Genomic DNA, 27,071 nt, shown 5'->3' on the forward strand with positions numbered 1-27,071 from the left:
AATCGGGCTGAAATGTGGTGTACAAAACCCATTTCGTGAACGTTCTCATTCTCAGGAGACCAATGGCACAACTTGGATAGATGAAGCCATGAGATCCTGCAGCCTGAGGCATGTGCGATATTGTACTCTCTCCCCTTCACTGAACTGAGACAGACAGTCCATCAGCGAGCGAACGCGCTCTTGAGAGAGACGCGCTCGCATGGAGACTGAGTTCAATTCCAAGCCCAGGAAAATGACATTCTGACTGGGAGTCAGATTGTTTTCGCTCGCATTCACCTTGAACCCGAGGGATGTGATGTGCGCGAGCACCCGGCCGGTGTCCAGCGACACCTTCTCCTTTTATTTGGCTATGATGAGCCAGTAAGTCAGAATTCTCAGCCCTGATAGTCTCAGGGGCGCCACGCCCACCTCCACACACAGACAGAAAGTTCGGGGACTCAAATTGCACCCGAACGGAAGAACTGTGAATTCGTAACAAACGCCTTGGTAGGCGAAACGAAGATATTTCCTGTGTGGAGGGTAGATGCTTATGTGAAAGAAAGCATCTTTCAGATCGACTGATGTGAACCAGTCGTTCTGCTTTATGGCACAGGCGAGAGAGGCTTGTGTCACATTCTGAAATTGAATTTCCTCAAATGTTTGTTCAACACTCGAAGGTCCAATATAGGGCGGGGGGGCGCCACGCCTTTTGGAACATGAAAATACCAGGAATAAAAACCATGGTTTATCAGATTGGGTGGCACCATCTGAATCGCTCCCTTGTTAGGAGGGAGGAAATTTCCTCTTTCAGAATGTGTGAGGCGTTTTCTTCTGTGTGAGAAGAGAGAACGCCGTTGAAATGCGGAGGTTTTATTGCAAACTGCAGCTTGTAACCCTGGGTTACAGTACGCAAAAACCCACTCGGGCGCTGAAACGGCTTGCCAAGCCGCTTTGTGACTCGCGAGCGCCCCCGCTCGGGCCGGAGCGGAGCTGTATGGGCCCAGCTGGTTCATTTGTGATGCAAAGGCGCCATCTAGTGGGAACACTAGAGGCAACATGCAGGGGTTTGGAGGGATTTCCTCTCTCTGCAGTGAGAAGTTTTCTTTGCGGAGAGAGGTCTTCTCTCCAAAACGAATTCATTTGATTCGTAGCTTTGTGTGTTTTGTGTTGGGCAAACACTGGGGCCAAAGCCTTTATTGACAGAGTGAGGGAAACATAGTGTGGTGTCCACTGTACTGAACTTTCCCTCACAAGGTGTCCCCAAAAGTGGGAAAAACACATATCTCCTGAACACATGAACTGGGCAGTCTCAAGTGCAGGCAGAAAAATAATATCCGCGGAGAGAGATACTCTCTCTGTAACGGATTTATTTAATGCGTTTTTTTTTTTTTTTTTTTAAGTGTTATTTAGTTATGTGTGTGTTTTGTGTTGGGGAACACAGGGGCCTTACACACACAACGTCCACTAAAAACACATCGGCTGGACAGCCGCAACTGAGCTGTGTGAGCCCAGTTGGTTGATTTATGAGGCAATGGCGACCTCTTGTGGACGGACTCAGGGCGACATGCATGGGATCAGAGAGATTTGCTCTCTATGTTGCCGCTGGCAGATATATAAATCTGCACGAATTCATTTGATTCGTTTATTAAATGTGTTGTTTAGTAATGTGTGTGTTTGTGTTGGGAAACACTGGGGCCGAAGCCTTTAATAACTGGGTGAGGGGAACCAAGTGCGTGCGGTGTGGTAACACTGCTATGTACTTTTCCTCACGACAGCCCCCTCCCCCGTAACTTGTTGTTGTGGGGGGGAGGGGGACACACACACACAACGTCCACTAACATACGGGCTGGGCAGCCACGCGAGGGGATTAACCGACCGTAGGTGGGAGACCCTGTTAGTTAACGTTACTCCCGATGGTCGAACAACAGGCAGGCCGCTTGCGTTCGGGACCGCCTTCCTAGGAAGGCATACATTGAAAACCTCAACACGTAATCGTAACAAATCAAGGCCCGTGAGACCGTGTTAACAGTCTAGCGGGACGCTCCGGCCGTTCAGACTGGGCGGTGGTCCCAGCGTTTACCCGTCGTACATATTCCTATCCTGGTCGGTGGTGCTCTGTGGAGCTGGCCACACAATGTTGAAACGAACGGCCGCTCGCTCACAAACTTCCAGGAGGATGGACGGAGGCAAAGCCGCGTGAACGCTAGCCTAGGGAACGCTAAAAGGACCGCGTCATCCCCGTCGCCGGAACCGACCGGTTCGTCAACGAGAGTGAGGTTTTCCCGCGAAGATGTCCTCTTCAGGGAATGCGGATTGGGCTGATGTCAGCTCAAATATTTTAGAGAGGTGGCGCTCCGGGAGTCCCCCGGTAGCGCGTCATCATCACCGTGTCTCTCCTCCGAGTCAGAAAGGCCGAGCACGGCGCGCTGTGTCGTGCAACTAAAAGCCGGCTTAGTAAAAGCTACATGGGCAGCAATTACAATGACCGCAATTCCCCGGGTTCTCCAAAGCTTGAGCGTGTTAAGCCCAAGCAGACCGCGCAGAACGAGAGGGTCCTTATAGCGGCGATGAGAGCACCATACGCGGCCGGGCAGGCTCGTCGTGCTAGGCTGTTCCCCGGGGGAAGCGGCTGTTTAGACGGTCACATAGCCATGGGCGGGCCAGCGGTGAAGAACTCGGAAAAATCCGTGGCGGGCAGCCATGTAAAGGAGGAGCAGGTGAAGGACAGCGAGAGCTCGGGCGGCTCCGGATGCAAAAAACACAGCGGATAGGCTGAAGAAACGACTGTCACTCACGTCTGGCGGAGGCTGATCTGGCGAATGCGATATGTCCTCCTGAAGACTCGAAAGTGAGCAGCGTAACGTTAATCCAACCGAACTGTGTCAATGCAGAGATCGCGAGAAGCGAATGTCAACTGAGGAATAGCAGCGCGCCCAGCTGTGATATGCCCGTAGGTAAGGGGGTGTGGCCTCACCTGGCATTGGCTGCGCGCTTCTGTCTGTTAGCCAGACTTGGTGCAATTGGATGCTTCTGCAGAGGTCAGGTACGGATGCCCTTCCCATAGGTGGATCTCGAAACGAGATGATGAAAGAGAACACAATATTGTAACGCAATACTTTTTCAAAATAACTTTCCCCAACACTGGTTAACAACATCAGTTAACATAAACTAACAATAAAAATACTTCTAAAGCATTTAATAATCTTAGTTAATGTTAATTTGAACTAATACGTTATTAAAATCAAAAGTTGTACCTGTTAATATAATCGAATGGACCTGAACTAAAATTAACCAACAATGAATTTGTATAAACTAATGTTAACAAAGATGAATAAATACTGTACCAAATGTATACCTCATTGTTATGCAATAACTATGCAATGCATTACCTAACATTATCGGGTGGGACCTTATTGTTAAGTGTTTCCAAAAATTGTGAAACATCTAAAGTGATATCATATGTCGCAAGTATGTCTCATTTAACTTTTTTTAGATTTTATTCACTGCAGTGTTGACTGCAAAGTAAAATATCTATGAAATAAAACAGCTCACATAATATTCTAAGTTATTTTACCTTAAAAAACGTGAGTTTTAAACCCTATTCTGTTCATGGAAAGCATCGTGCAAAAATAAGGCATATGAAAGAATTCAAGGGACCATGAGAGGGAAAGAAAAGGGAATCTGACATTTTGGAGGAGATCCACGGGAGTGTCTAGATTAGTCATCTACATTTGCTTGGGTGATTTGAGACGAATACTGGAAAAATCCTGCATAATTCTTGACCAAACGTGCTGTCAGTGTGGTAAAGCAGCTCTGGGGTTGGGCTATTTACCGGAGTGAGCATCTGAACGCTCTCGGTGAAGTTCCCCAGGAATGCCATGATGGTCATCTTCTGCATGAGACGCTCGATCTTGCTGAACTGGATCATGAAGCGATCCTCGTCTGTCAGGTTCTCCAGAGGTTTGCGTTCCTTCTCGTACTGACGCAGAACTTTCAGCTCCGCTTCCGTTGGAATGAACCTCATCAAACACTCCACGAAATCCACCGGCAACGTCCGCAGGTCAAACCTTACACACACACATATCAAAGCATTATCCTCACCAGAAGCTGCTGTTTGGAGTCCACCATACAATTATATAGTCAACCATGATGAAGAATGAAGGGCGCTGATAAAGAGATGTTGGTGATCATGTGTAGTGTGCGTCGGCTGTGAATTACACTTGGATGGCTCTGCAGATCTCCTCTGATGTCTTGCCCACTTTTTTGAGGGTGATGGCCAGGTTTTTAGCCCTGTTGGAGTCCAGCAGCAAGATTTTGTTTGGTCCTTTCTGAGAGGTCTTCTGTTTGCTGGAGGTGAGGTCTATGGCTGGACCCTGTGCTTTCGTCTTAAACATCTCCTCAAACTCATCCACATTCAGATCCTGAACAGAAGAAACACAGTCACCATTGACCATTACATCCTGAGCTGTATATCTGATACCAGCCAGTCTGGAATCCTAATGCAAATCAACATACAACAATAATTCAGTATATCGAGAAAAACAAATCATTATTTCTCCTCACATCGTAAAATGAACAGTCTTATAGTGTGTGTATTAAAACATCTGTACTGATCCATTATACGTAATGCACTTGAATCCTCTATTGTCAAAAGTTTGGGGTTTAATGGTTTTGAAAGAACTCTCTTATTTATTTGATTAACAATTCAGTAAAAACAGGAATATTGTGAAAAGAAAAGTATAATTCAAAATGACTGTTGTTTATTTGAATATATTGTGACTGACACAAAGCTGAATTTTCACAAGATTCTTCAGAAATCATTATAATATTCTAATATCACACCTTACCGACCCCAAACTGTTGAATGGTAGAGTATAAAAATGCATTATAAAGATATATTTTATGCATCAGAGTACGCATGGTAATGCTTCATTTGTATGATTGTAACCTCAGCTGCAATACATTATAAGAATAACCAAATCATAGCTACTCTTGTAAAGAACATTATTTATTACAACATATAATACAAAACTGGATGTTGATCATGATAATGGATTATACTCGAATTATTAATGCAATGTATTATGCATGAATTATGAAATTATTGAACTATAATGTCTTCGTAATGAAAAAAAAAACAGAAAGTATTACCCTCCAGATTATGATGTTACATTAATGTTTCTATTAATAATAATAATATTGAATTATATTGCAGTATAAGATTTTTTTCTGTAAAAACAGACAAAATGTAGCTGATGCATTTGTGCTTGTATATGTACGGTAACAAAACAAATGGTTTTCAAATGTTTTTGCCCAGTTTCAAAACTTTTTTTTTTTCAAACTTTTCATAACTGTGTCCGTCTCACCTCAAGTATTCTCTCGTCATCGATCTCGTTGAACACAGTGCCGTTGATCTGATTGGGTTTCAGCGCCACCCAATTAAACACCGGCATACGGAACTTAGTCTTGATGGGTTTCTTAATCTTCACAGCTACACAACATGGCAGAAAGAACACGTCACACTCATGCAAATCAAACACACACACACACAGAACATGCAGTCTGATCTACTGAGGTATGTGGAGCTGGTTTGTGAATGGCAGGCACAGATAGGACGGGTTTATCTGCACGTATATATGAGGGGTCGTGAGGGGAAATGTGTGAACATGAGACATTTTGTATTGTTGTAAATCACAAATGAGATCTCAATTGTTCTCAGATGTTTCTCCTGAGAAAAATAGATCAGCAATCTCATGTGTCTCCTCTAAAGATTCAAAAGAGATCTCAACAATGTCTCAAACTGTGCTTAGATTTGTCAAGATATCAAATCTCTCTAAGAGAATGATCTGAGCTATTCAGCTTATATGTCATTTTATTTGTCTATTTAGATTTATCTTAATAAATTCAGAGAAATGTGAGGCAATTACATGAAACCTGACTGAAAACTGCATCTCTGAGCAATAACATTGTCCTGTGTGTTTAGGAAATGAGACATTGACAGATGCTCAGGGCTGTTTTGGGGTTTACACCATGAGGATGTGACTCAAACAGCGTCTTAGTATGACAATGAGTCAAGTGTTGGGTTTCCTTCGTTTATACAGGTTCATACTTCATAAAAACTTCCAAAATGATCCAGTTAATGACTGAATCTGGCAGCAAACGCAGATTACAACATGCTTGAATATGGCTAAATTAAGATCCAGCGATATTAATCTCTGATCAAAGGTGATAAAGAGGGAGAGAATAGAGTGTCCAGTCCAGATGAGGGTTATGAGCAATATGATGGTGTGATATTAGGCCGAGCAGAAAGGAGAAAAAGTCACAACATGTATGAAACATTCCTGAATTTACGCAACTATCGTCTTATCTAACGATCATTCGCCTGTGACGGCACGGCACACTGTTTCAACATGCAAACACAACACAATCAAACACACACTCACACAGTGGACATGGCATTTTTAGTCTTACTGCTTTATGATGCACATCCGTTTAATTCTGATATAAAGGATCAAAAAAACTAGTTGATTTAAAGTCATTGCAAAAATGCTTAAGAAAAGTTTAAGAAATTAACAAATTAGGAAAATTGCTTGACATGCACTGATTTTTAGGCATTTTTAAGTATGACTTAAAGTGAGAAATATATTCAACAGAATTGTGTAAATTCTTGTGTAAATTCCATACTTAAGAGTGTTTGTGTCACTGTGCAGTAACACAATGCAGTCCTCAAGGGGGTGATAGAATCACATTTAAATGTTTTTAGTAGGCCTACCTCTACACAGGATGTTATCACTGAAGTAACTAGGTATACATGACCATTAAACTAACTAGCTAGACCAGCAAGATTTTAGGTATACATGACCATTAAACTAACTAGCTAGATCAGCAAGATTTTAGGTATACATGACCATTAAACTAACTAGCTAGATCAGCAAGATTTTAGGTATACATGACCATTAAACTAACTAGCTAGATCAGCAAGATTTTAGGTATACATGGCCATTAAACTAACTAGCTAGATCAGCAAGATTTTCTTCAGACTGTTGTTCCACCATAACAATAGAAAAATATTAGGAAAATAATAATATAAAGTGACATTGCGATATTTGGTTTTTCAGCAGATACCTTGAGTAACTTAATTTGAAAATAATTAATCATTGTAGATTCTAGAATGCATCTATATAGAAAATAAAAAGAATTTAATAAATAAAGAAATAAACGTGCCTATTCAAAACTCTTTCAGTAACCAGAAAATGAATAGTTATAAAAAAGAATCTTTGCACTTGCAACATTCCTACCGTTTTGAGTTTTGACCCGTTCAATACAACTAAAATAATAATAATGATGATTTTTATTGTGATTATTTGATACAAATATTAAAAGAAATAAGAAAAAAAAATTATAATACCATTGTACTGTACAATATTATTTACAAAAAAAATAATATTTAAGCAAACAATATTAATAATTGTATAGTACAACTATACATTTACAGTATAAATATGTAATACTAATATTTTTAAATATTAAACCATTTAGCTTTTATTTTGGCGGAAAATCGCTGGGATCCGTTTTCCTTTTTATAGGTTTATAATCACTTCTCTTTACAAATCGGGTCAAATGTGAGGCCCTGACACACACTGCGTTTTCAAATGCATGTTATAAGCGACCGGAACTTACAACACATTCAGAGATTGAGTTTGTGTGGAGCAGCATTTACTGTGAACAGATGAAAACCACTTGTAGATGACCACTTGCCGCTTCACTCTGAAACACGCAGTGCATATACTTATTTAAGTATGAAATATATGAAAACGCAGCCTTCGTGATGTAATAATTGCACTAATCATATCACGATTTTGACTATATTTTGATATATCATATCACGGAGCCCTACCGACAAAACCATAGAAGAACACTTACTCTGTGGTGGCAATGCTGACAATGCAATGCATACTTGTATTTGCGTTAAGAGTTGTGTTCTGAGTGAAATTACGCTTTGACTGCTAGAAGCATTTGTGTTTACTAGATTTACAATTCTTAAATGGCAAATAGATCTGTAGATCTGGTGTTGATGTGAATTGTACTGTTGTTTTCCATGAGGTTGCGGTTCATGGCCTGAGCTCTGGAAACAGAGATTTTGTCTTCTTGTGGAGTGTAGAAATAAGAGCTTACATCTCATGGAACGTGTGGTCTCATAGGCTGACATTCGAGTCCTGTTATTTGCTGAACTCTGTAAGCGAGGTCTAAAGAATGTTCCTCTCTGGGTTTTGAACGGTAAGGAAAAGTTCTGCAACGCAGTGTCCAATTTCATGCCCAGTTTCAAGAGGAACAACCAGCAATACAGCTTCAGAGTCGATGTCAGATCAAGATTATAGAGGAACTGAGTGTGTTGACTTAGAGACTAAAATACCATGACCACACACACGACTAAGCACACACAACACGACACAGCAAACCTACAGTACAGTTTGATGGGTCCCTCTATGGCGGCACAACAGGTAGAGCAGAAATAAGCAGAGAGAAAGAGGTGGTTAAGAGCAGACAAAACACAACCTCTGATTCCAAAGATATGTTTGCGTTATTTTCCTATAGACTGCATTTCCACAGAAATTCCTAAAGAACTGCATTGTTTTATAAGGAATGATAAAGATCAAGAGAGAGGTTCCACACCAACAAATCGTGGATTAAAGCAAACCCGGGAGACTTTTTAGTAATAATAATTTCAAAAAGACAAGTGAAGACTGACTGAAAAAGGTAATAAAGCATTAATCCGTTGTCAATAAGGTTTCTTACTATGTAAAATATTGAAGACTGGAATAATGATGCTGAAAATGTAGCCTTGCCATTACAGAAACAAATCACATTTTAAAACATATTTAAATAGAAAAGAGTTATTTTAAATTATAATAATATTTCACGACATCACCGTTTTTACTGTAGTTTTGATCAAATAAATGCAGCCTTTGATAAACATAAAATACTTTTTTCCAAAAGCTTGAAAAGTCTTTTCAGCCGTAAACTTGTGAACTGTAGTGTAAATCCTGTAAGTCTTGAGCATTTTGAAACATCAGGGAATCACATGAATTATCCAAAAGTCTTTTATGACCACATTTCCAATGTTGTGCACTCACATTATAATAATGCATTCTTACTCAAATTCTCAATAAATGACATGGTGAAAAATACTACCACCGGATATGTCAACTAAACTCAATGTAGTAAAATTGAAAGACACCGATCTGATGCAAAATCAAAGAGCTGATATTATGACTGAAGACATCGGCAGAACAGAAGTGATTCACTTGAGCGTGTTCAGACATTAAACCCGTTACAGGAAACTAAATAAACAGCTTGATCTGTGGTGATTGTTATCGTTCGTCTCAGAGAGGAGACAGGGTGACACCAGAGACCCAAAGCCATTCTGAACTGACGCGTGAACTTTAAACACAAACTAAAGCTAACTTCCACATTCTTAAGCGGTGTGGGGCGTATCTGGTCTATATCACTGGGGGTTTTTGTTCATGTGATGTCTCTGCAATACTGTGTCATACTTTGAGCATGTACATGATTGTTATGGTTTTGTCTTTAGTGTCGAGCAGGTTCTGTTACCTGCCAGTCCTGAGTTCATGATGACGGTTGGTGATCCGCAGCCTGGAAGTGGAGGGGCCATTGGGGGGGGTGGAGGAGGCATTGGGGCAGATATATCCACACCAGGACCTGGAAGAGGAGGAGGAGGAGGAGGAGGAGGAGGAGGGGGTGCTGGTGCTGGAGCAGCAGAGAGACCGTTTGGTACTTGAAAAGATAAGAGGAAGAGGGAGAAAATATGTTCAATTGTCCAGTCATACTTTAGATTAGGGTCCATTTCTCACTATTAACTACCACTTTTGCCTCAGTAAACTCCTAATCACTGCTTATCAATAAGGTAGTTAAGTTTAGGTATTGAATAGGATTTCTACATTTTAAGGGATGTAGAATATGGCCATGGCATTAAAATGGGCTTTATAAGTACTAATAATCTGCTAATAAACTAGTAATGTGCATGCTAATAAGCAACTAGTTAATAGGGAGAATTGGACCCATTTGAAACATTTCCTGCTGACAAATCCAGCATAACCCAGCCTGAATTACTTGTTGGTCCAGCCTTATCTATGCTGGTTAGAGCTGGTATAGTGCTGGTCTAACCGGTGGACCAGTACAGTCATGCTGTTCTCAAGCTAAACTGTGCTGGTGTCGCTGGTCCACCAGCACTCACACTTCCCATGCAAACCAGAAACCATTTTCAACTGAAAACAGAAAACTTGTTATGCGTTTTGGCCATTCATTTACACGACAAAGGCGTTTTGGGGGCCTGAAACCGCAAACTTTTAAAAAAGGGGTTTCAAAATGCACGTTTTTGAAAACGAAACTGTTATTGTCTCTGTGTAAACAACAAAAACGCAAATTTGTGAAAACGGTGACATCATGTGCATGCGTATTATGTGTTCAGCCTATAGGCGCATGGTTTTTCTTTACAAAGTGACATCACCAACTACTGGCCTGGCAGCAGAATACAGCGTTTTTAATGGTTTTTGCGGATCCGTGTGAACGGAAAACCTTTACCGTTTTTAGTGCATCATTCTAAACATAGTGATACAAATAGTAGATCTGAAGTAGAAGTAGATCTGGAACATCCCTCACCTGTCGCCGGCATAGGAGGAGGGGGTGGTGGAGGTTCAGGCATGGACACACCATGAGCCGTCCCGTTAGCCACACCTGTGTGACTGACCAGGCCCTCACCGGACAGCCCAACTACACCCTCTGACCCTGGTAGATGCCCGTTCCCCGGAGGAGGGGACGCCAGGATGGCTATGTCCCCATCCCCTTTCTTCTGGATCTTGATGGTTCCCTGTTTCTCCAGCTCGTGGATCTTCTTCTCCAGGTTGCACTGCCTCTGAATGGCCTCGTCCTTCTCCTTCACCATCCGCCGTAGTGTGTGCACCTGAGAGCTGGCGTCTTTATACACCTCCTATCACCACAAAGTTAACACAAACATAATGTAGAACGCATTTTTATACTTTAAAGCAGCCTTTCCCAAACAGGGTTCTGTGAGTTGATAGAAAGCTAATTAAGTCATTTAAATGTAACATTAAAATAAATAAATGGGGCTGCACAATTAATCAGAATAAAATTGAAATCATTATACAGCTTAGTGTGATTATAAAATCAAAGGCTGAGATTGAATTATGTATATAGTTTGTTGCGCTGTGTGTTTCAGAGTAAAGTGTGGTGTGATCTGGTGTTTTATAACTTTTTTATTACAATATCACATATTCACTTTTTATTTTATAGCACAATTGTAACAGTATTTCTGTCATCCATTTTGTATAATTAGAGTTAAAAAATAATAAGAACAGTTCAAATCGCAATATATGACAAAATAATCACAATTAAATTTTTTTGGCAGTCTTGGAGTCTGATCAGAACATAAACATTTGTTTTGAATAATTAAAATAAATCAGAAAACAAAAAAGATTAAATATTTTTTCTGTTTTCTTACATATCGTGTGACCATTAACCGACATCAAAGAAACTGTGAACGTGTCGTTAATTTTGGGAAATAATAACTTTAAAATATTTATTTCAAACCTGTGAGATTTTATGTCTAAGGCTGACCAAAAAAAAAGCATATGCTATTTATTTTTTTCTTTACACTAAAATATCAAAAACTTAGGATGTTAAGGGTTTTCAAGTCAACATGAGAAAAAAAAAGAAGTTATTTTTGGAATGGATGATTCAAAATGGGTATTTCACTAATAAAGCTAGATCTGAATATGAATTATCACATGTACGAAAGGTGCACTTACAGTGTACTTACAAAAGAAAGTAAAGAGTAAGAATAAAAGTAAGAATATAAGGTGATTAAACATGATAAGGTTAGTTAGGCTAATTTGGTAAGGTTAGTTATTACCCAGTTATTGCAATGTAATTATATATGTACATGCAGAACATGACTGTTCAATGCTATCAATGCTTCTTATTTTTTATTTATTTTTTTATGTATTGGTGTTTACTATTATTGGCATAACCTTTATTACATCAACTAAATTATTGTTACGCAAATTGCAACTCAGAAACTCAAGAGGAAGTGATGTGAGGATTCATCTTTTACCCGAATAGACTCCAGCTCTTTATTTCTGTGCATGAGTTGTTTCTCCAGCTCAACGATTTTCGCCATCGCCTCATTCTCTGTGTCCTGCAACTTCTCTGTCAGCTAAAAAACAACAACACACAAACAAGAATCAACAAGACTCCAGCTACAGAACATAGAGTTAAGAGAACCGAAGACAGAATCACAAATAAGCCATGGCAGAAAGCCTACAAGAGACCTGAGCATTTGAGTTTTCCAAAATCTTGAGACGTGAGCATTGTGCTTTAAACCGAACACTAAAATCTCCAGACCTCATGAGTTCAGTCAGTGTTGCATACATATTTAACTTCAGATTCACATTCATTAAGTATTCTTGACCACTCTAATAAGAATATACGCACTTATGCAGTGCACTATAAAAATCAATGCCACACTAATGAGGAAATGACCTCAGGTCAGGACGTCATCCTTTGGCCAGAGGGCCAACGGTCACAAAAGGTCAAAGGTCAAGCTACTGTAGATGTATGATGGGGTCCTATCCTGTTTCATTATCATTAAAGACTTTCCTTTAAACTCCAATACTGCTTAAAACCCCCGAAAATACAATGATCAACTGCACACTTGCTAACATGCTCATTCATGTTAAAGTAACAACAGGTAACTTTTCAACCTTCATAATATATTTCCAAGTCTCTTGTGATGGTACATCGACTTACAATAGGTTGAATGACACGTCTGCCATAGCCTGACGGGGTCTGTAGCGTTTTTAATCGTACTTTTAAACTTCGGGTTTCGGGTAGTAACCGGCGAACAAAGAGAACTACAAAATTCGACTGCTTTACGGCATATACGTCACTTCCACCACCACCCCCACTTCCTTAAAATCGGACGTGCGAGCCAAATGTTATAGTCATGGCCGAAGCAGCACAGAAAAACAAGAAAGCAAAGGTTTTATCGGAGCAAAGCAAAAAGAGAAAAAGAGAAAGTGATCGCGTTAAAGGCAGAACGAGGATCAACATTGCAGAGCTGCCAACTCTCACGCATTGGCCGTGAGACACCCGCATTTGATTGGTTGCACACGCTCACACGTACGCCACACCCCCGGTTTCTCACGCTAAATTGTCAACCCGGTCGGTCAAATCCCTGAAAGATGAGTTTATCTATAGATCTACCTGTTGAGCCACTCGTGATCGACAAGTTATACCGCAAATTAGTTCAAATCTCCCGGAATCTAGAGCGAGCGCGCACGCGAGACAGAGACTGTGCTCCAACGCGCGCGGACGGCAGAGAGAGAAAGCGAGCGAGAGACCTTGCGTGTGCAGGGAGCATCAAACCCCCCATCGAAAAAAGAATGCCTCTCTCTGTCTAACCTCTCTAATTCGCTAGAGTAGTAGCGAATTATCAATCTGGTAGCTAGTAAACGATATTCTAGTTTTTGATGGTTAGCTATCGCTAGTATTCTCGTTCTGATTTGAACTTTGCAATCGATGAAATGCAAATAGCAAATGTTTGACCTAAAAAGTGTAGTCTACTCAACATGTACAAAGAAAGGAGGAAGATTATTAATAAAATCATATTTTAGGATACCTAACATGTCTGTGATATTTGTTTATTTGTCTTGCCTCAAGCTATAATGCAAATCGATTTGTAAAATTTGCAGATTCATTTATGGTAGCTTGATATTATAATATTGACGATATATGGTTATTATCAACCACTCAAACATTGCATTGAAGTATCATATAGATCCAGTAAAACGGTAACCAATAGAATAGGCTACTATAATGACGCTGGCTTGTAAACGTGAGCATCGCGATCATTTGTCGTTAGAAAAAAAATAAAACCCATGAAATTATATTCATATGACATGCTGAAATATATGCCACTGTACCTGGGATGAAGACATTTCAGACGCGACGCAAGCAGAACACCTGCATGTGACCTCCTCCTACAGTGTTCAGGGCTATCCTGGTTGTCAACAATTGCACGTGCATGTAGGATGACAGAGTTTACGACAGTAGTAGAGGACAATACTCTTTCCCAACTGTAGGGGGAGCCCGAGAGCAAAAAACTACCTGTTGTTACTTTAAACTGCTAAGTCATTGTGTCAGAGATCTGGTTATCCACATATCAAGCTTGCTGTTATTCATTATGACATAATGCAAATTCCATAAGGCTAATGAGAAAATATTGGCAATAAATGACAAACAAGACAACGGTCATATTGTTCTCTGGTGCTGCAGAGTAGGTAACACTTTACTTGAAGGGGTGTGCATAAGACTAACATGACACCTTCATAATCATGACATGACACATGTTATGAATATGAAGGAAGTTTTATGCATGTTTGTGACAACTGTCATTAAGTGTCATTCGCTCAATTATGACATTTTTAATGCAAATATGACATTGTTTGAGATGTCTTTGTTATGACACCATGACATAAACCAATACATCATAACCTGTCAGTGTCTTTGTCATGACAACTTGACATTACTAAGACAACACAACCTGTCATAAACATGACATAGCAGATTAACTATCAAACTTAAGAAACCACTTAGCTTTATTGGTTAACATTACATTAAACTGTCAGGTGGTAGGTGTTGACATAATTGGCTGTCATGAAGCCATTATAACTGTTTAATGACAAATTCAATTTGTACCACTGTAGTTGAGGTCACGAAAAATATTCATGACACAGTTATAATGGCCTTATGACAGCCAATGTCAAAACCAACCACATGACAGTTTAACTTAATTTAATGTGAAGTTGTCATGACAAAGACACTGACAGGTTATGATTTTATGGTTTATGTCAAGGTGTCATAATAAAGACATCTTAAACAATGTCATATTTGCATTCAAAATGTCATTATTGAGCGAAAGACACTTAATGACAGTTGTCATAAACATGCATAAACCCTACTTCATATTCATGACATATGTCATGCCATGGTTATGAAGGTGTCATGTCAGTCTTATGTACACCCCTTCAAGTAAAGTGTTACCAATGGTTGTTTTTCAGGATTTTATTAGACGTTTGGTGAAGAGTGTTATACTGTAAAAACATTACTAACATGAGACATGTTCTCCTCAAGTTCCTCCACTCTCTCCAGCGCTGCGTTCTTGGTCTCGGCGTCCTCCAACAGAGCCCCGACATCGAACACGTTATCCAGGTACGCTTGAATCTGCACATGCAGTTTATCACTCTCGGTGTGCTTCAGTTTCTACTCAGAGACACAGAGAGAGAGAGAGAACGAGTGAGGGATCCTCTCGCAGCTCACTCAACATTTATACTGATACTGAACATTAGCCTCAAAAGAAGCATTCCAGCATCTTTACTTACGTCCAGATATTCGTCCAAGCCCAGCTTTGTGAAGTCGTACTGTAAGTGCACTCTAAAATTCATGTCTTCCACAGAATGAACCACAATGTTAATGAACTGCATACAGGCAACCTGCAAAACAACATACACCATACAAAAATGAAACCCACAAATATTGACACCTTTAAGTCTGTTTTAACTCTGAAATAGAAATGCAAAATATCTTTATTATTACGGCAAAATTTTGTAAAGCTATGCACGTTGTTATGTTAAAAGAGCAATTTAAATACAACTAAATAAAATCTGCATACAAAAAAACATTTGATGTATGTTCGTTTATTCAGTATTTTGGCTTATTACACATGTAGACAATCTCAACTGCTTGATTGTTTATATCGTCACAAAATGTTAACTATATTATTGCTCAGATCTTTATATAAAGTTGAATTTAGAAGTATGTCCTACTTTATTCGCATACATACAGTACACTCACGCAAAACTATACTGTATACAATAGCAAAGCTCAACAGTTTGAATGCTTGTATCATCACAAAATGTAAACTATATCATCGCCCATCTCTAATCTGCTAAATGTGAAGCTATTAAGATATTATTAACATTAACTTAATGGTTTTCTGTAAAGCTGATTTGAAACTATGTGTATTGTGAAAAGTGCTATGCAAATAAAATTGACTTGAGTACACAGTTCTCTGTAATAGTTAATTCAGACTTGTCAATCGCTGAATTCAAGTGTTTTTATATAATGAGTTCAGAGCTAATAACAGACCATTGTTCCTACAAGTGGTGTTTTAAGTCTCTCATATCACTCTACACATGACATACTATCCTCATTTAAGCTCGAATCAATACATAATGTGCATTTATTTGGCATAACTGTGTAATATGTGGGGAAATGTCCAGTCAGGCATATTTACAAGAACGTTATCCTTTACAATATTGTGTTTTCTGCTACCTTTGTTTATTTATTAAGTAGGCTTATTTCACAATGCTTTCAGATACCATAATGTGTAGTGCTCCCATTAACACATTCTTTTCCATGTTCAAATTGAATTAATCAAATTTACCCCTAAATCAAACCCCTAAAGCTTGCCTTTTACTTAAACTCCAAATGTTCAGATTTTAAACCAACGTAAAGTGTTTTTCTTTTCACATGTGCAAAGGGCTGTAATATTATGATGCCATGTTCTTCTAATGCAGCTTAATGAAGCTCTTCTGCAATAATCTATTTTCTTTTAAAATTATATCTCATACTACTGTCTATCAGTGGTACAGTGTTATCTATTTTAGAGGATTAATAACCATGATTGCAAATGAAAATGTGTATGTGTATATTTGGATGCTGGTCAAACACATACCATGAAGTCGATATTATTATCTTCATTCTTGAAATGCTCCATGAGTTTCTCAAACCGCTGATCTTCTGAACACACCTGCAAAGCAATAAAGTAAGAGCTCATGCAGTAAAATAATGTCTAGAGAAACTGAAAATGAGATTTTGATACCAGGATAATTAGATATTTCAAAAACACCATGATCCAGTAGTTTATTTCTCAAACCATCCTCTTAGGAAATGATATTAGCTTGATCTCTCCTTCCCAGAAACAAGAGATATGAATAAATAAAGGTGTGGTGTTCCTCCCATTAAGCTAATCTATAACAATGTGTTTAACAGGTGTGTGTCTAGACCTATTTACTGTACAGGACTGTTAGCCTAAAATGTGTCTCGTGTCTATTAATCTATGATTGGGTGATTCTGGAACACATAATCTGTAAGTGTTTCTATTATCTGCAGTGAAGCAGTGTTGAGTCATGTTTTTGTGTCAGAAGTATAAGTTCCTGCATTAGTGTTTCTTTACCTCTTTAAAGTGATCAAAAGCTGAGAGAATGATCTCATGACCTCCTCGAACCAGACACACGGCGGCCAGCAGCTCCAGCACCAGAGCTTTAGTCCTGCACCAGCAGAGAGCGATATCACACATATTAAAACAAGTGTCATTACTGCACTGTATCTCTTGAGCCTTGTTCCGACTGTCAGTCCAAATCCGATTTTTCTGGAATCCCATCATAGTTAGCGAGTGTGAACGGCAAACAGTCACATGAAATGCGTTTTTTACAAATCTGTTTCGAGCTACATGTGTATGTGGTTTGAAACCCAATTTCTGGAAATCCGTTTTAGTCTGACTGTTCAGATCGGATTTCGCGTAGTTTATGTGACTTTCTCACACCACGTGAAAAATAAACATGTCAGACGTTGTTATAGGAAACATGCTGAAAGTCATGGCAGAAACAATGCTGTGTTGTTGCAAGTGCCAGACGAGCAGAAAATGCTAATATAACAGAGACATGTCTTGGGAAAAAGCCGCTCATACCTCCTGTGTTTCTGCTGATGCTTCAGTAATCCTATTGACCTTCATGTAAATAAGACATGTTGCGGTTGTTGTTTTTGGCATATGCAACATCATTGCCATAGAAACCAATGCAGATATTGCGTAAAAACGAAAGAGCAGTGTGGGACACAAATCCGATCTGAACAGTTGTGATACACAGTGTGGACAGTCAATAATTCAGATCAGATTCCAATTGGATACACAAATAATTCGATTTGGACTGACACTGACATTTGGACAGAAGAAGCAGAAGATCTGCACTACACTCTAAACAAAAATGGTGCTAAATAGCACTAAAGGTGGTTCATTGGCTTGTAATCATAGGGGAACCACTTTAAGTGCCATATAGCACTTATCTTTGTCAAATGGTGCTATGTAGAACCTTGAGAGGTGCCATAGAGCACCTTAACCACCCCAGAGAACCACTGAAGAACCGCTGAAGAACCAAATTGGGCTTAACAGGTTATTTAAATGGTAGTGGTGCTATATAGCACCATGACCACCGCAAAGAACCCCTGAAGAACCATTTTTTTTTTAGAGTGGGGGTCAGAAAGTTTTTTCTGTTGTATTTAAAAAAAAAAAAATTATGAAACCAATACTTTTATTTAGCAAGGACACATTAAATTGATCAAAAGTTACAGTAGAGACATTAATAATGTTGCAAAAGATTTAAATTTCAAATAAATGCTGTTCTTTTGAACTTTCCATTCATCAGTAAATCCTTAACAAAATGTATCATGTTTTCAACAAAAATATTAAGCAGTAAAACTGCTTTCAACATTTGTTAATAATCAGAAATGTTTCTTGATCAGCAAATCAACATATTAGAAAGATTTCTGGAGGCCCTGTGATCATGTGACACTGGAGTGAAGACTAGAGTGATGACTATAAAGACTGGAGTGATGATCCTGGAAATTCAGCTTTGATCACAGGAATAAATTACATTTTAAGGTGACACTTTATTTCGATAGTCCACTCTAGACATTCTACTAACTATAAGTAAGTTTGCAGCTACATGTCAACTAACTCTCATTATAGTATTAGTAGACTGTCTAATTAATATTTGCTAACACTTTATTTTGTTGGTCTCGCAATAGATATCCTACTGACTACAAGTAACTTGGCAACTACAAGTCAACTTATTCTACTAACCCGAACACTAACACCTAACCGTCTACAGCCTACTAATACTCTAATGAGAGTTAGTTGACATGTAGTTGCAAAGTTACTTATAGTTAGTAGAATGTCAAGAGTGGACTATAAAAATAAAGTGGAACCACTTTTAAAATGTATTAGATATAATAGGAAACGGTTATTTTAAATAGTTTAATATTTTAATAATATTTCACAATATTACTGTTTAATACAGCCTTGGTAAGCATTAGAGACTTCTTTTATTTTTTTTATTTTTTTAAATCCCCAAACTTTTGAACAGTAGTGGTATATAATCACAATTAATAATCATTTCTCCTATTTATGTCATCTAAACTGATGAAGTAAGAACTCCTCCACACACACACACACACACACACACACACACACACACACACACACACACACACACACACACGCACACACACACACACACACACACACACACACACACACGCACACACACACACACAGATTAAGGAGTCTGTTGTTATAGCTGCCAGTATTTATGACTCTGAAAGAGGAGTCGCAATGAATTAAAGCGGTGGATTCTGGGAAAGTGTTCTTTACTTCTCTCTCACACACACACACACACACACACACACACACACACACACACACACACACACACACACACACACACACACACACACACACACACACACACACACACACACACACACACACACACACACACACACACACACACACACACACACACACACTCTCTCTCTCTCTCTCTCTCTCTCACTCTCTCTCTCTCTTACTCCATCTCAATGGGTTACCTGGGATTCTTATTGTTCAGACTCAGTGCAATTTCATTCACAGCATGAGGGTGAGACATGACCATGTTGAAGCCATACTGAGAGAGAGACAGAAAGAGGACTAATTAGTAAACATAACAGGAACTTCAAGATTTATTATCTGGAAATAAAACATGATAAAGACCAAACAGCTTACTTGGTATGAAAACCAGTCCCACCAGGATTTCATGACTTTTTGTGTGTGTGTGTGTGTGTGTGTGTGTGTGTGTGTGTGTGTGTGTGTGTGTGTGTGTTTTCAAAATGACTGATTTTGTGGCGGCAATTTCCAGTATTTTGTGGAAAATTGTGGTCTTTTTTTTTTTTTACCACATTTATCACATTTTGAGTTAAACTGCTAATTAGGCAGGATCACACACAAAAAAAATTCCTCATTTTGTATATTTCGCAGCATGGAATCGTGCAAAACTGGAGGGGCTGGAAAGTCTATGAGAGCTCCTCAATAATATAGATTCAAAGGTTTGTTTTACCTGGTAGTTCATGATGGCTCGTAGGCACATGATGCACACATGGACATCGTCTTTCTTACAGACTAATCTGGAATTCTTCAATGTCCTCCGGCTGGATAACGTATTATTAGACCTGAGAGCAAAAGAACGAGTCAAGTTTAGTATCCAATTACATCAATATCTATCATGTGAAAATAATACTGTCATCATTTAGTCACCCAAATGTTGTTCCAAACCCATTTGAACACAGAAGTTCAGCAGAATGTTCAAGCTGTCCACATTCACTTTCATTGCACTGGAAAGAGCAGCTTGAACATTCTACGAAACATCTTTTTTTGTTTTCTACGGAAGAAATAAAGTTCAGGTGCAGGGTTGGAACAACATGAAGATGATGTTATTGTTATAACATACACTATCATTTAAAAGTTTAGATTTCAGTAAGATTTGTATTTGAAAGAAGCCTCACTCTAAACAATGCTGGGTTGTTTTAACCCAAATTTAGGTCAAATATGGACAAACCCAAATCTTTGGTTAAAATGTAATTGAAAATTTTAACCCAACTTCAACTTTCACTTTCAACTGTAAATCTTTTTAATTACATTTTTAACCCAACATTTGGGTTTGTCCATATCTGACCCAAATTTGGGTTGAAACAACCCAGCATTTTTTAGAGTGCTCTTATGCTCATCAAGGCTGCATTTCTTTATTCAAATTTACAGTCAAAACAGTACGATTATGAAATATTAAATTTTTTCAAAAAAAATATGTATTGCATGTGATTTGAAAACGGAATATTCAGTAGCCATTACAGTAGTCTTCAGTGTCATTATTATCAATTTTGAAAACAGTTGTGCTGCTTAAAGGCACGTAGGCTCACTATTGGCCTGCATCACATGATCACACACATGACCAGCATCGGCCAATAGTGTGCCTATGTTCTGACGTACAACCCAGAAGCGCTGCGCTGTTACACTACGTGAACTCACTCTGAGGCCCACACAGAAGAAAATGAATAGTTGAATAAAGTCGTTATTTTTGCGAACAAAAAAGTATTCTCGTTGCTTCATAAACTTAAGCTTCAGCCACTGTAGTCACTTGGACTATTTTAAACATTGTCTTTACTAACTTTCTGGGCCGGCAAGTTTCAATTACAATCAAAGCCTATGGAGGAGTGAGACAGCTCTCAGATTTAATCAAAAACATCTTAATTTGTGTTCCGAAGATGAACAAAAGTCTTACGGGGTTGGAACAACATGAGGGTGAGTTTTAATTTTTGGGTGAACTAACCCTTTAATATTGAAAACATGATTAATAGGACGGTCAAAAGGACAACATTTATTCGAAATTATTATTCGAAATTGTAACATAAAAATAAAATGTTATGTCTTTACTCTCACTTTTGATGAATTTAATGCAACCTTGGTAAATAAAAGTATACATTAAAAGTATATACGAGTATCTGTTTTATAACCATTCATTAAGAATAATAACTTCTTTTTATCAGATTATCTAATTTGGCGTCATATCCTGATCTAGAGTCGCAGGACTGTGTCAAATCAATACTAAACTGCAGGACCAGAGCAAGTATTCTCATACCGAAACACATGCAGTTTGTGCGAGCATCTTTAAATGATAATAGTGTTGTGTTTAGGTCTGTCAGCAGCATCTGTGTGTGTGAGATGTGCGTGGTCTTAGAGCAGTTAAAGCGCTCTGTGCACACATATCACCTCCACAACACAACAGCAGCGTCATTGACATGCATGCCAGCCATCAGGCCCGAGCCAAAGGCTTTTATGTGTGAGAACAGAGACGCACAACAACAGATGCACACAAAGAACACACACACAAACAGGTATAAAACATACACCCGTTAGAAAAATATATTATGCTATAAATGACTGGTTCTGTAGATAAGGGCATTCAAATATACTCGGACAAAATCGCGCAAACAGAGAAATCTAAAGAGGCACACAAACACACACACACACAAACTAGACGAGGTTTACACAGACAAACTAACACAATGGGGCACACAGTTCTTTTTCAGGACTGTCACAAGACGAGCTGGGCGTGATTTTCCGAAAACACACACACACACACACACACACACACACACACACACACACACACACACACACACACACACACACACACACACACACACACACACACACACACACACACACACACACACACACACACACACACACACACACACACACACACACACACACACACACACACACAATGCCTGGGGCAATGGTTTGTGCTCGATGCTGAGAACTCATTCAGTAACACAAGTGTTGTGCGATATGTAGTCTATGATAATATCATAATTTTTGTTAATGTGAAAACGTTTTTTAATTTGTCATTGAATTTGCAAAAAAAAAAACATGCCTTGATAGTACAGCATGATGTAGCCTATTAGAATGCAGTTACAATGACCCCAAAATGCAATTCGTTTATGTTATATCTCAATATGATATATTTAAGGAATATCACATGATTCACGATTCCAAATGTGATGGCATTTATACAGCAGTTCAGTAAACAAGAAGTACATATTGTGAGGTAGATATTAGAAACTATATTGTCAATATTGTCTGTTTTGCTCTATTTCGCCAATGAAAATAGGGTAACACTTTACTTGAAGGGGTGTGCATAAGACTAACATGACACCTTCATAATCATGACATGACACATGTTATGAATATGAAGGAAGTTTTATGCATGTTTGTGACAACTGTCATTAAGTGTCATTCGCTCAATTATGACATTTTTAATGCAAATATGACATTGTTTGAGATGTCTTTGTTATGACACCTTGACATAAACCAATACATCATAACCTGTCAGTGTCTTTGTCATGACAACTTGACATTACTAAGACAACACAACCTGTCATAAACATGACATAAGATTAATTATCAAACTTAAGAAACCACTTAGCTTTATTGGTTAACATTACATTAAACTGTCAGGTGGTAGGTGTTGACATTGGCTGTCATGAAGCCATTATAACTGTTTAATGACAAGTTCAATCTGTACCACTGTAGTTGAGGTCACGAAAAATATTCATGACACAGTTATAATGGCCTTATGACAGCCAATGTCAAAACCAACCACATGACAGTTTAACTTAATTTAATGTCAAGTTGTCATGACAAAGACACTGACAGGTTATGATGTATTGGTTTATGTCAAGATGTCATAACAAAGACATCTTAAACAATGTCATATTTGCATTCAAAATGTCATTATTGAGCGAAAGACACTTAATGACAGTTGTCATAAACATGCATAAACCCTACTTCATATTCATGACATATGTCATGTCATGGTTATGAAGGTGTCATGTCAGTCTTATGTACAACCCTTCAAGTAAAGTGTTACCGAAAAGAGTAACAGAACTGGTGTGCGCCAGTGGCGTTTTTTCTTCTTCTGAATTAATAGGCATTTTTGAAAGAATCAATGATTCAATGATCCAATGTAAAGAATTGGTTGAGTGATTCAATGACTCGCTCATAAAGACAGTCACTGCGTCCGAAATTGCATTCTGTCTGAGTAGGTACTACATTTGAATTCGAATTTACTTTAAGACTGTTAAAAAAATGTGTTCTATATAGTATGAATATGGGTGGTATGAATGAAACCATTGTCAGTTGTGTCTCTTCACTGCCATTCATAAATCCTCTGGCCTCATGGGATATAAAGAGTCTATCAAATGCACATTTCAGAATCTCGGCAGAAGTAGTAGGTCATCCGGGGACTGTTCACATACTATATTTTTTGAATACTATGTATTCAGACATACTACTCTTTTGGCGTACTGTTTTTCATTTACTATATACTGTAGTAGGGAGGTTTTCAATTTTGGACACAGAGTGTGACTTGCCTACCAGCTCCTGGCGGTTTACATATCATTTCATAATTTTTTTGTGTTTTTTTTGATGCGGCTTCTGTGCTATTTCTCCAGTGCAAAAAAAAAATGGATTATGTATATTTCACAATATTATCGGTAAGGAAAACCTTAATTTCGGTCACTGCTGTGAACTAATCACTGGACAGAACATGAAGAATATAAGAAACTTGTCCACGACAGGCCTAAACCAGTAAAGGTACCGACATCAGATCAACACACTCAGAAAAACTGCGTAATTATTATCATCAACATAATCACAGAAAAAAATCTTTTGTCGATATTGCACACCCCTAGTCTACACTGATTCATAGGAGAACACAGCTGAGTCACTGTGGTGATGTGGTCTGTCTTTCAACTTTGACTTAAGTGAGAGTGTGAATGTGGTTGTCTTTCATCCAGAACATCACAAGGACCTACAGTAGAAGCTCTTGCAGAGAGTACTGTAAAACGTGTGCGTAATGTCTTTGTCACATATCCGGATGTATGACTGTGCTCATCTGGAACACAATATTCCTTACTCGTATCTATCAGGCGATTTCACAAGCACACACGCTTAAACACGTTCTTTTTAAAATGTCAAAAGTTGATGCTCCAGGCTACATGTTGTATTATAGGAGAACAGCGCTAATGAAAGAACTGATCAGGATAATGAAACTTATGAAACATCCCGCTGATAACAACAGAAAGTCAAGTTGTGTGAACCGTCATTGGTCAGAGTTTAAAAACAAAATGAAAATTCTACATCTACACTTCATGGGTCCTGGCGCAGATCCTGTCCCTGTACATTCTCACAACACAAACGTCAGCATGTGAATTGTTATTTAACGTCCTAAGCACGTAATGTCCCTGCTTATTAAAAGTGTGAGCAAGTTGCATACAGGACTATGGCAAATGTCAGTGTTCATTCTGAAATCTGAATACAGATTTATGTTTTTTAGGTATGTACATACAACATACATATTCACCTTGGTTATGTAATTATGTTATGTGTTTTTATTACAGTAACTTAATTTAAACGATTCGCTGGCTAAATATCGCTTATTGTGAATGGACTTAAACACCATGAAATGCTATTTCCAAGATGTTATGCTGTCAAGATAACGCAAGGTATACAATTTCTGCTAATAATCCCAGATATATGTTCATATTTAATATTTCCCACATAAAGATACATTTTGTGTTAGTTACCCGTGTCTGCAGTGTGCAGTACAGTTCACATCTGCAGTAACAATTAATTCACAATTCATTTAAAGACATGAAATTAATCTATTCTGAGCAAGTCATGACTTTTCTCTTTACACCTACCTTTGACTAAGCGTAAGATTTCGTCTCAGACGTGTTCTACGTCTAGATGGTGCAACAGGTAATAATTCTACGCAGTACTTAAAACATATTTTATGTCCAGCCTACTCTTACAACCGTCCAGCTGGTGCAACCGGACCTTGGGGTTTAAAAGCAGAACCCTGATGCTTATATAAAATGTGAAGCTTTGTTTAAGCCTTTTAATAATTAATTTGAACACATGTTTTTTTAGCTTTTTAACCCCTACATGTGTTATTTGGCAATTCATATTCAGTATATTCATATTTAACTGTACTTGAATCTATCAAATAAGAATCTGTAGAGCTGTTTTACAGTTGAAATTGAAGTTGTAAATATTCACTGTTTCCTAATTGAAGAATTTTGCGACATTGACACAGTTTATTGCTGTAAAGCTGTTTTGACTAATGTATAAAGCGCTATGTAAAAATGTGGATTGACTTGACTGTAAGTTGTCCAAATCATCCTTTTAGTGGTATAGATGGATGAATGTCTGGTGATGTGCTATAAATGTTTTCCTCTGGGTAGAGTTTGCTTCATAAACAGTAGTTACATAACATCCCTGTTCTGGCAAAGGACTTGAAAGACTGGATATAAATGTACAAAGACAAGGTTGGTGATTTTCTTTTTTTTTTTTAACACTCGTCACATACTGTGTAATGAGTAATCTTGTGGCGATACTTTCCAAACAGTGTGTATTTAATGCACATCCAGGTACAGTATCTTGCCACAAAGACTACAAATGAGTTTTCCTTTATTATAGGGATGAGACTCATATCTGTCAGTTGATTTCACAAGCACACACGCTTGAACACGTTCTTTGTGAAGTTGCAAAAGTCGATGCTCCAAGCTACTTGTTTTAAACTTAGAACAGTGCTTCTATTAAAGGACTTAATTAACGATTTACTGAATATTTGTGTTCAGTTATATTGTGTCTCATATCTTGACAATAGATATCACAGCAGAGCTACATAAAAAAGGCATCTGCAATAATAAACTAAGTGCAATGTTGTGTTGTCAAAAATATAGATTTTTCCATACATATCTGAAATGCACTTTCTGTAAAGCTGCTTTGAAACAATATGTATTGTGAAAAGCGCTATACAAATAAATTTGAATTGAATTGAATCTATACAAATATCTGAAATGCTTCCAGTACTCATTTTCCATAAAATAGATACATGATACCAGCTGCTCTCTCTCATCTCTCTCTCTCTCTCTCTCTCTCTCTCTCTCTCTCATCTCTCCGACAGCGAGTGACACACAAACCCGCCTCTCCTCACTCACTCGTTTCACTTGCTCCGGATGAATATTGTTGGTGTTTCAGGGCTTGAATTTCGGTGAGGAATATTAAACATAATTTTACTCATTCCTACAGATTTTGTGCCCACACCCAAAGTGTGGGACATCTCAGTACTAAATTCCGCTGCTTATTGCGCTGAAACAGTCAAATACACACACAATAATGCCGGTCTTGGTGAGTATTCACGTAAACAGTCAGTTATGTTTTAACTGAACGTAAACAGTTGAGAAAGAAAGCGCATGTGTAACAGTATAATGGA

At 38.4% G+C, this 27,071-nt stretch overlaps 1 protein-coding gene across 4 annotated transcripts in view; it reads right to left on the bottom strand.

The window, feature by feature from the left end:
* The window catches only part of fmnl2a (formin-like 2a), a 156,269-nt gene that overhangs the window by 13,789 nt on the left and 115,409 nt on the right, over window positions 1-27,071 (bottom strand). For all 4 annotated transcript variants that reach the window (XM_056252243.1, XM_056252244.1, XM_056252245.1 and 1 more), the window contains exons 7-18: window positions 20,289-20,400; window positions 19,783-19,859; window positions 17,315-17,408; window positions 16,814-16,888; window positions 15,459-15,569; window positions 15,190-15,339; window positions 12,131-12,232; window positions 10,660-10,987; window positions 9,592-9,774; window positions 5,346-5,470; window positions 4,198-4,400; window positions 3,812-4,046 (exon numbers count right to left, since the gene is read on the bottom strand). In XM_056252243.1, the coding sequence (XP_056108218.1) occupies window positions 3,812-4,046; window positions 4,198-4,400; window positions 5,346-5,470; window positions 9,592-9,774; window positions 10,660-10,987; window positions 12,131-12,232; window positions 15,190-15,339; window positions 15,459-15,569; window positions 16,814-16,888; window positions 17,315-17,408; window positions 19,783-19,859; window positions 20,289-20,400 (1,795 nt within the window). The remainder of the gene's footprint in view (window positions 1-3,811; window positions 4,047-4,197; window positions 4,401-5,345; window positions 5,471-9,591; window positions 9,775-10,659; window positions 10,988-12,130; window positions 12,233-15,189; window positions 15,340-15,458; window positions 15,570-16,813; window positions 16,889-17,314; window positions 17,409-19,782; window positions 19,860-20,288; window positions 20,401-27,071) is intronic.

Source organism: Rhinichthys klamathensis, unplaced genomic scaffold (assembly GCF_029890125.1).
Source record: "Rhinichthys klamathensis goyatoka isolate OS25496 unplaced genomic scaffold, OSU_Roscu_1.1 h1tg000093l_1, whole genome shotgun sequence".
NCBI lineage: Eukaryota > Metazoa > Chordata > Actinopteri > Cypriniformes > Leuciscidae > Rhinichthys > Rhinichthys klamathensis.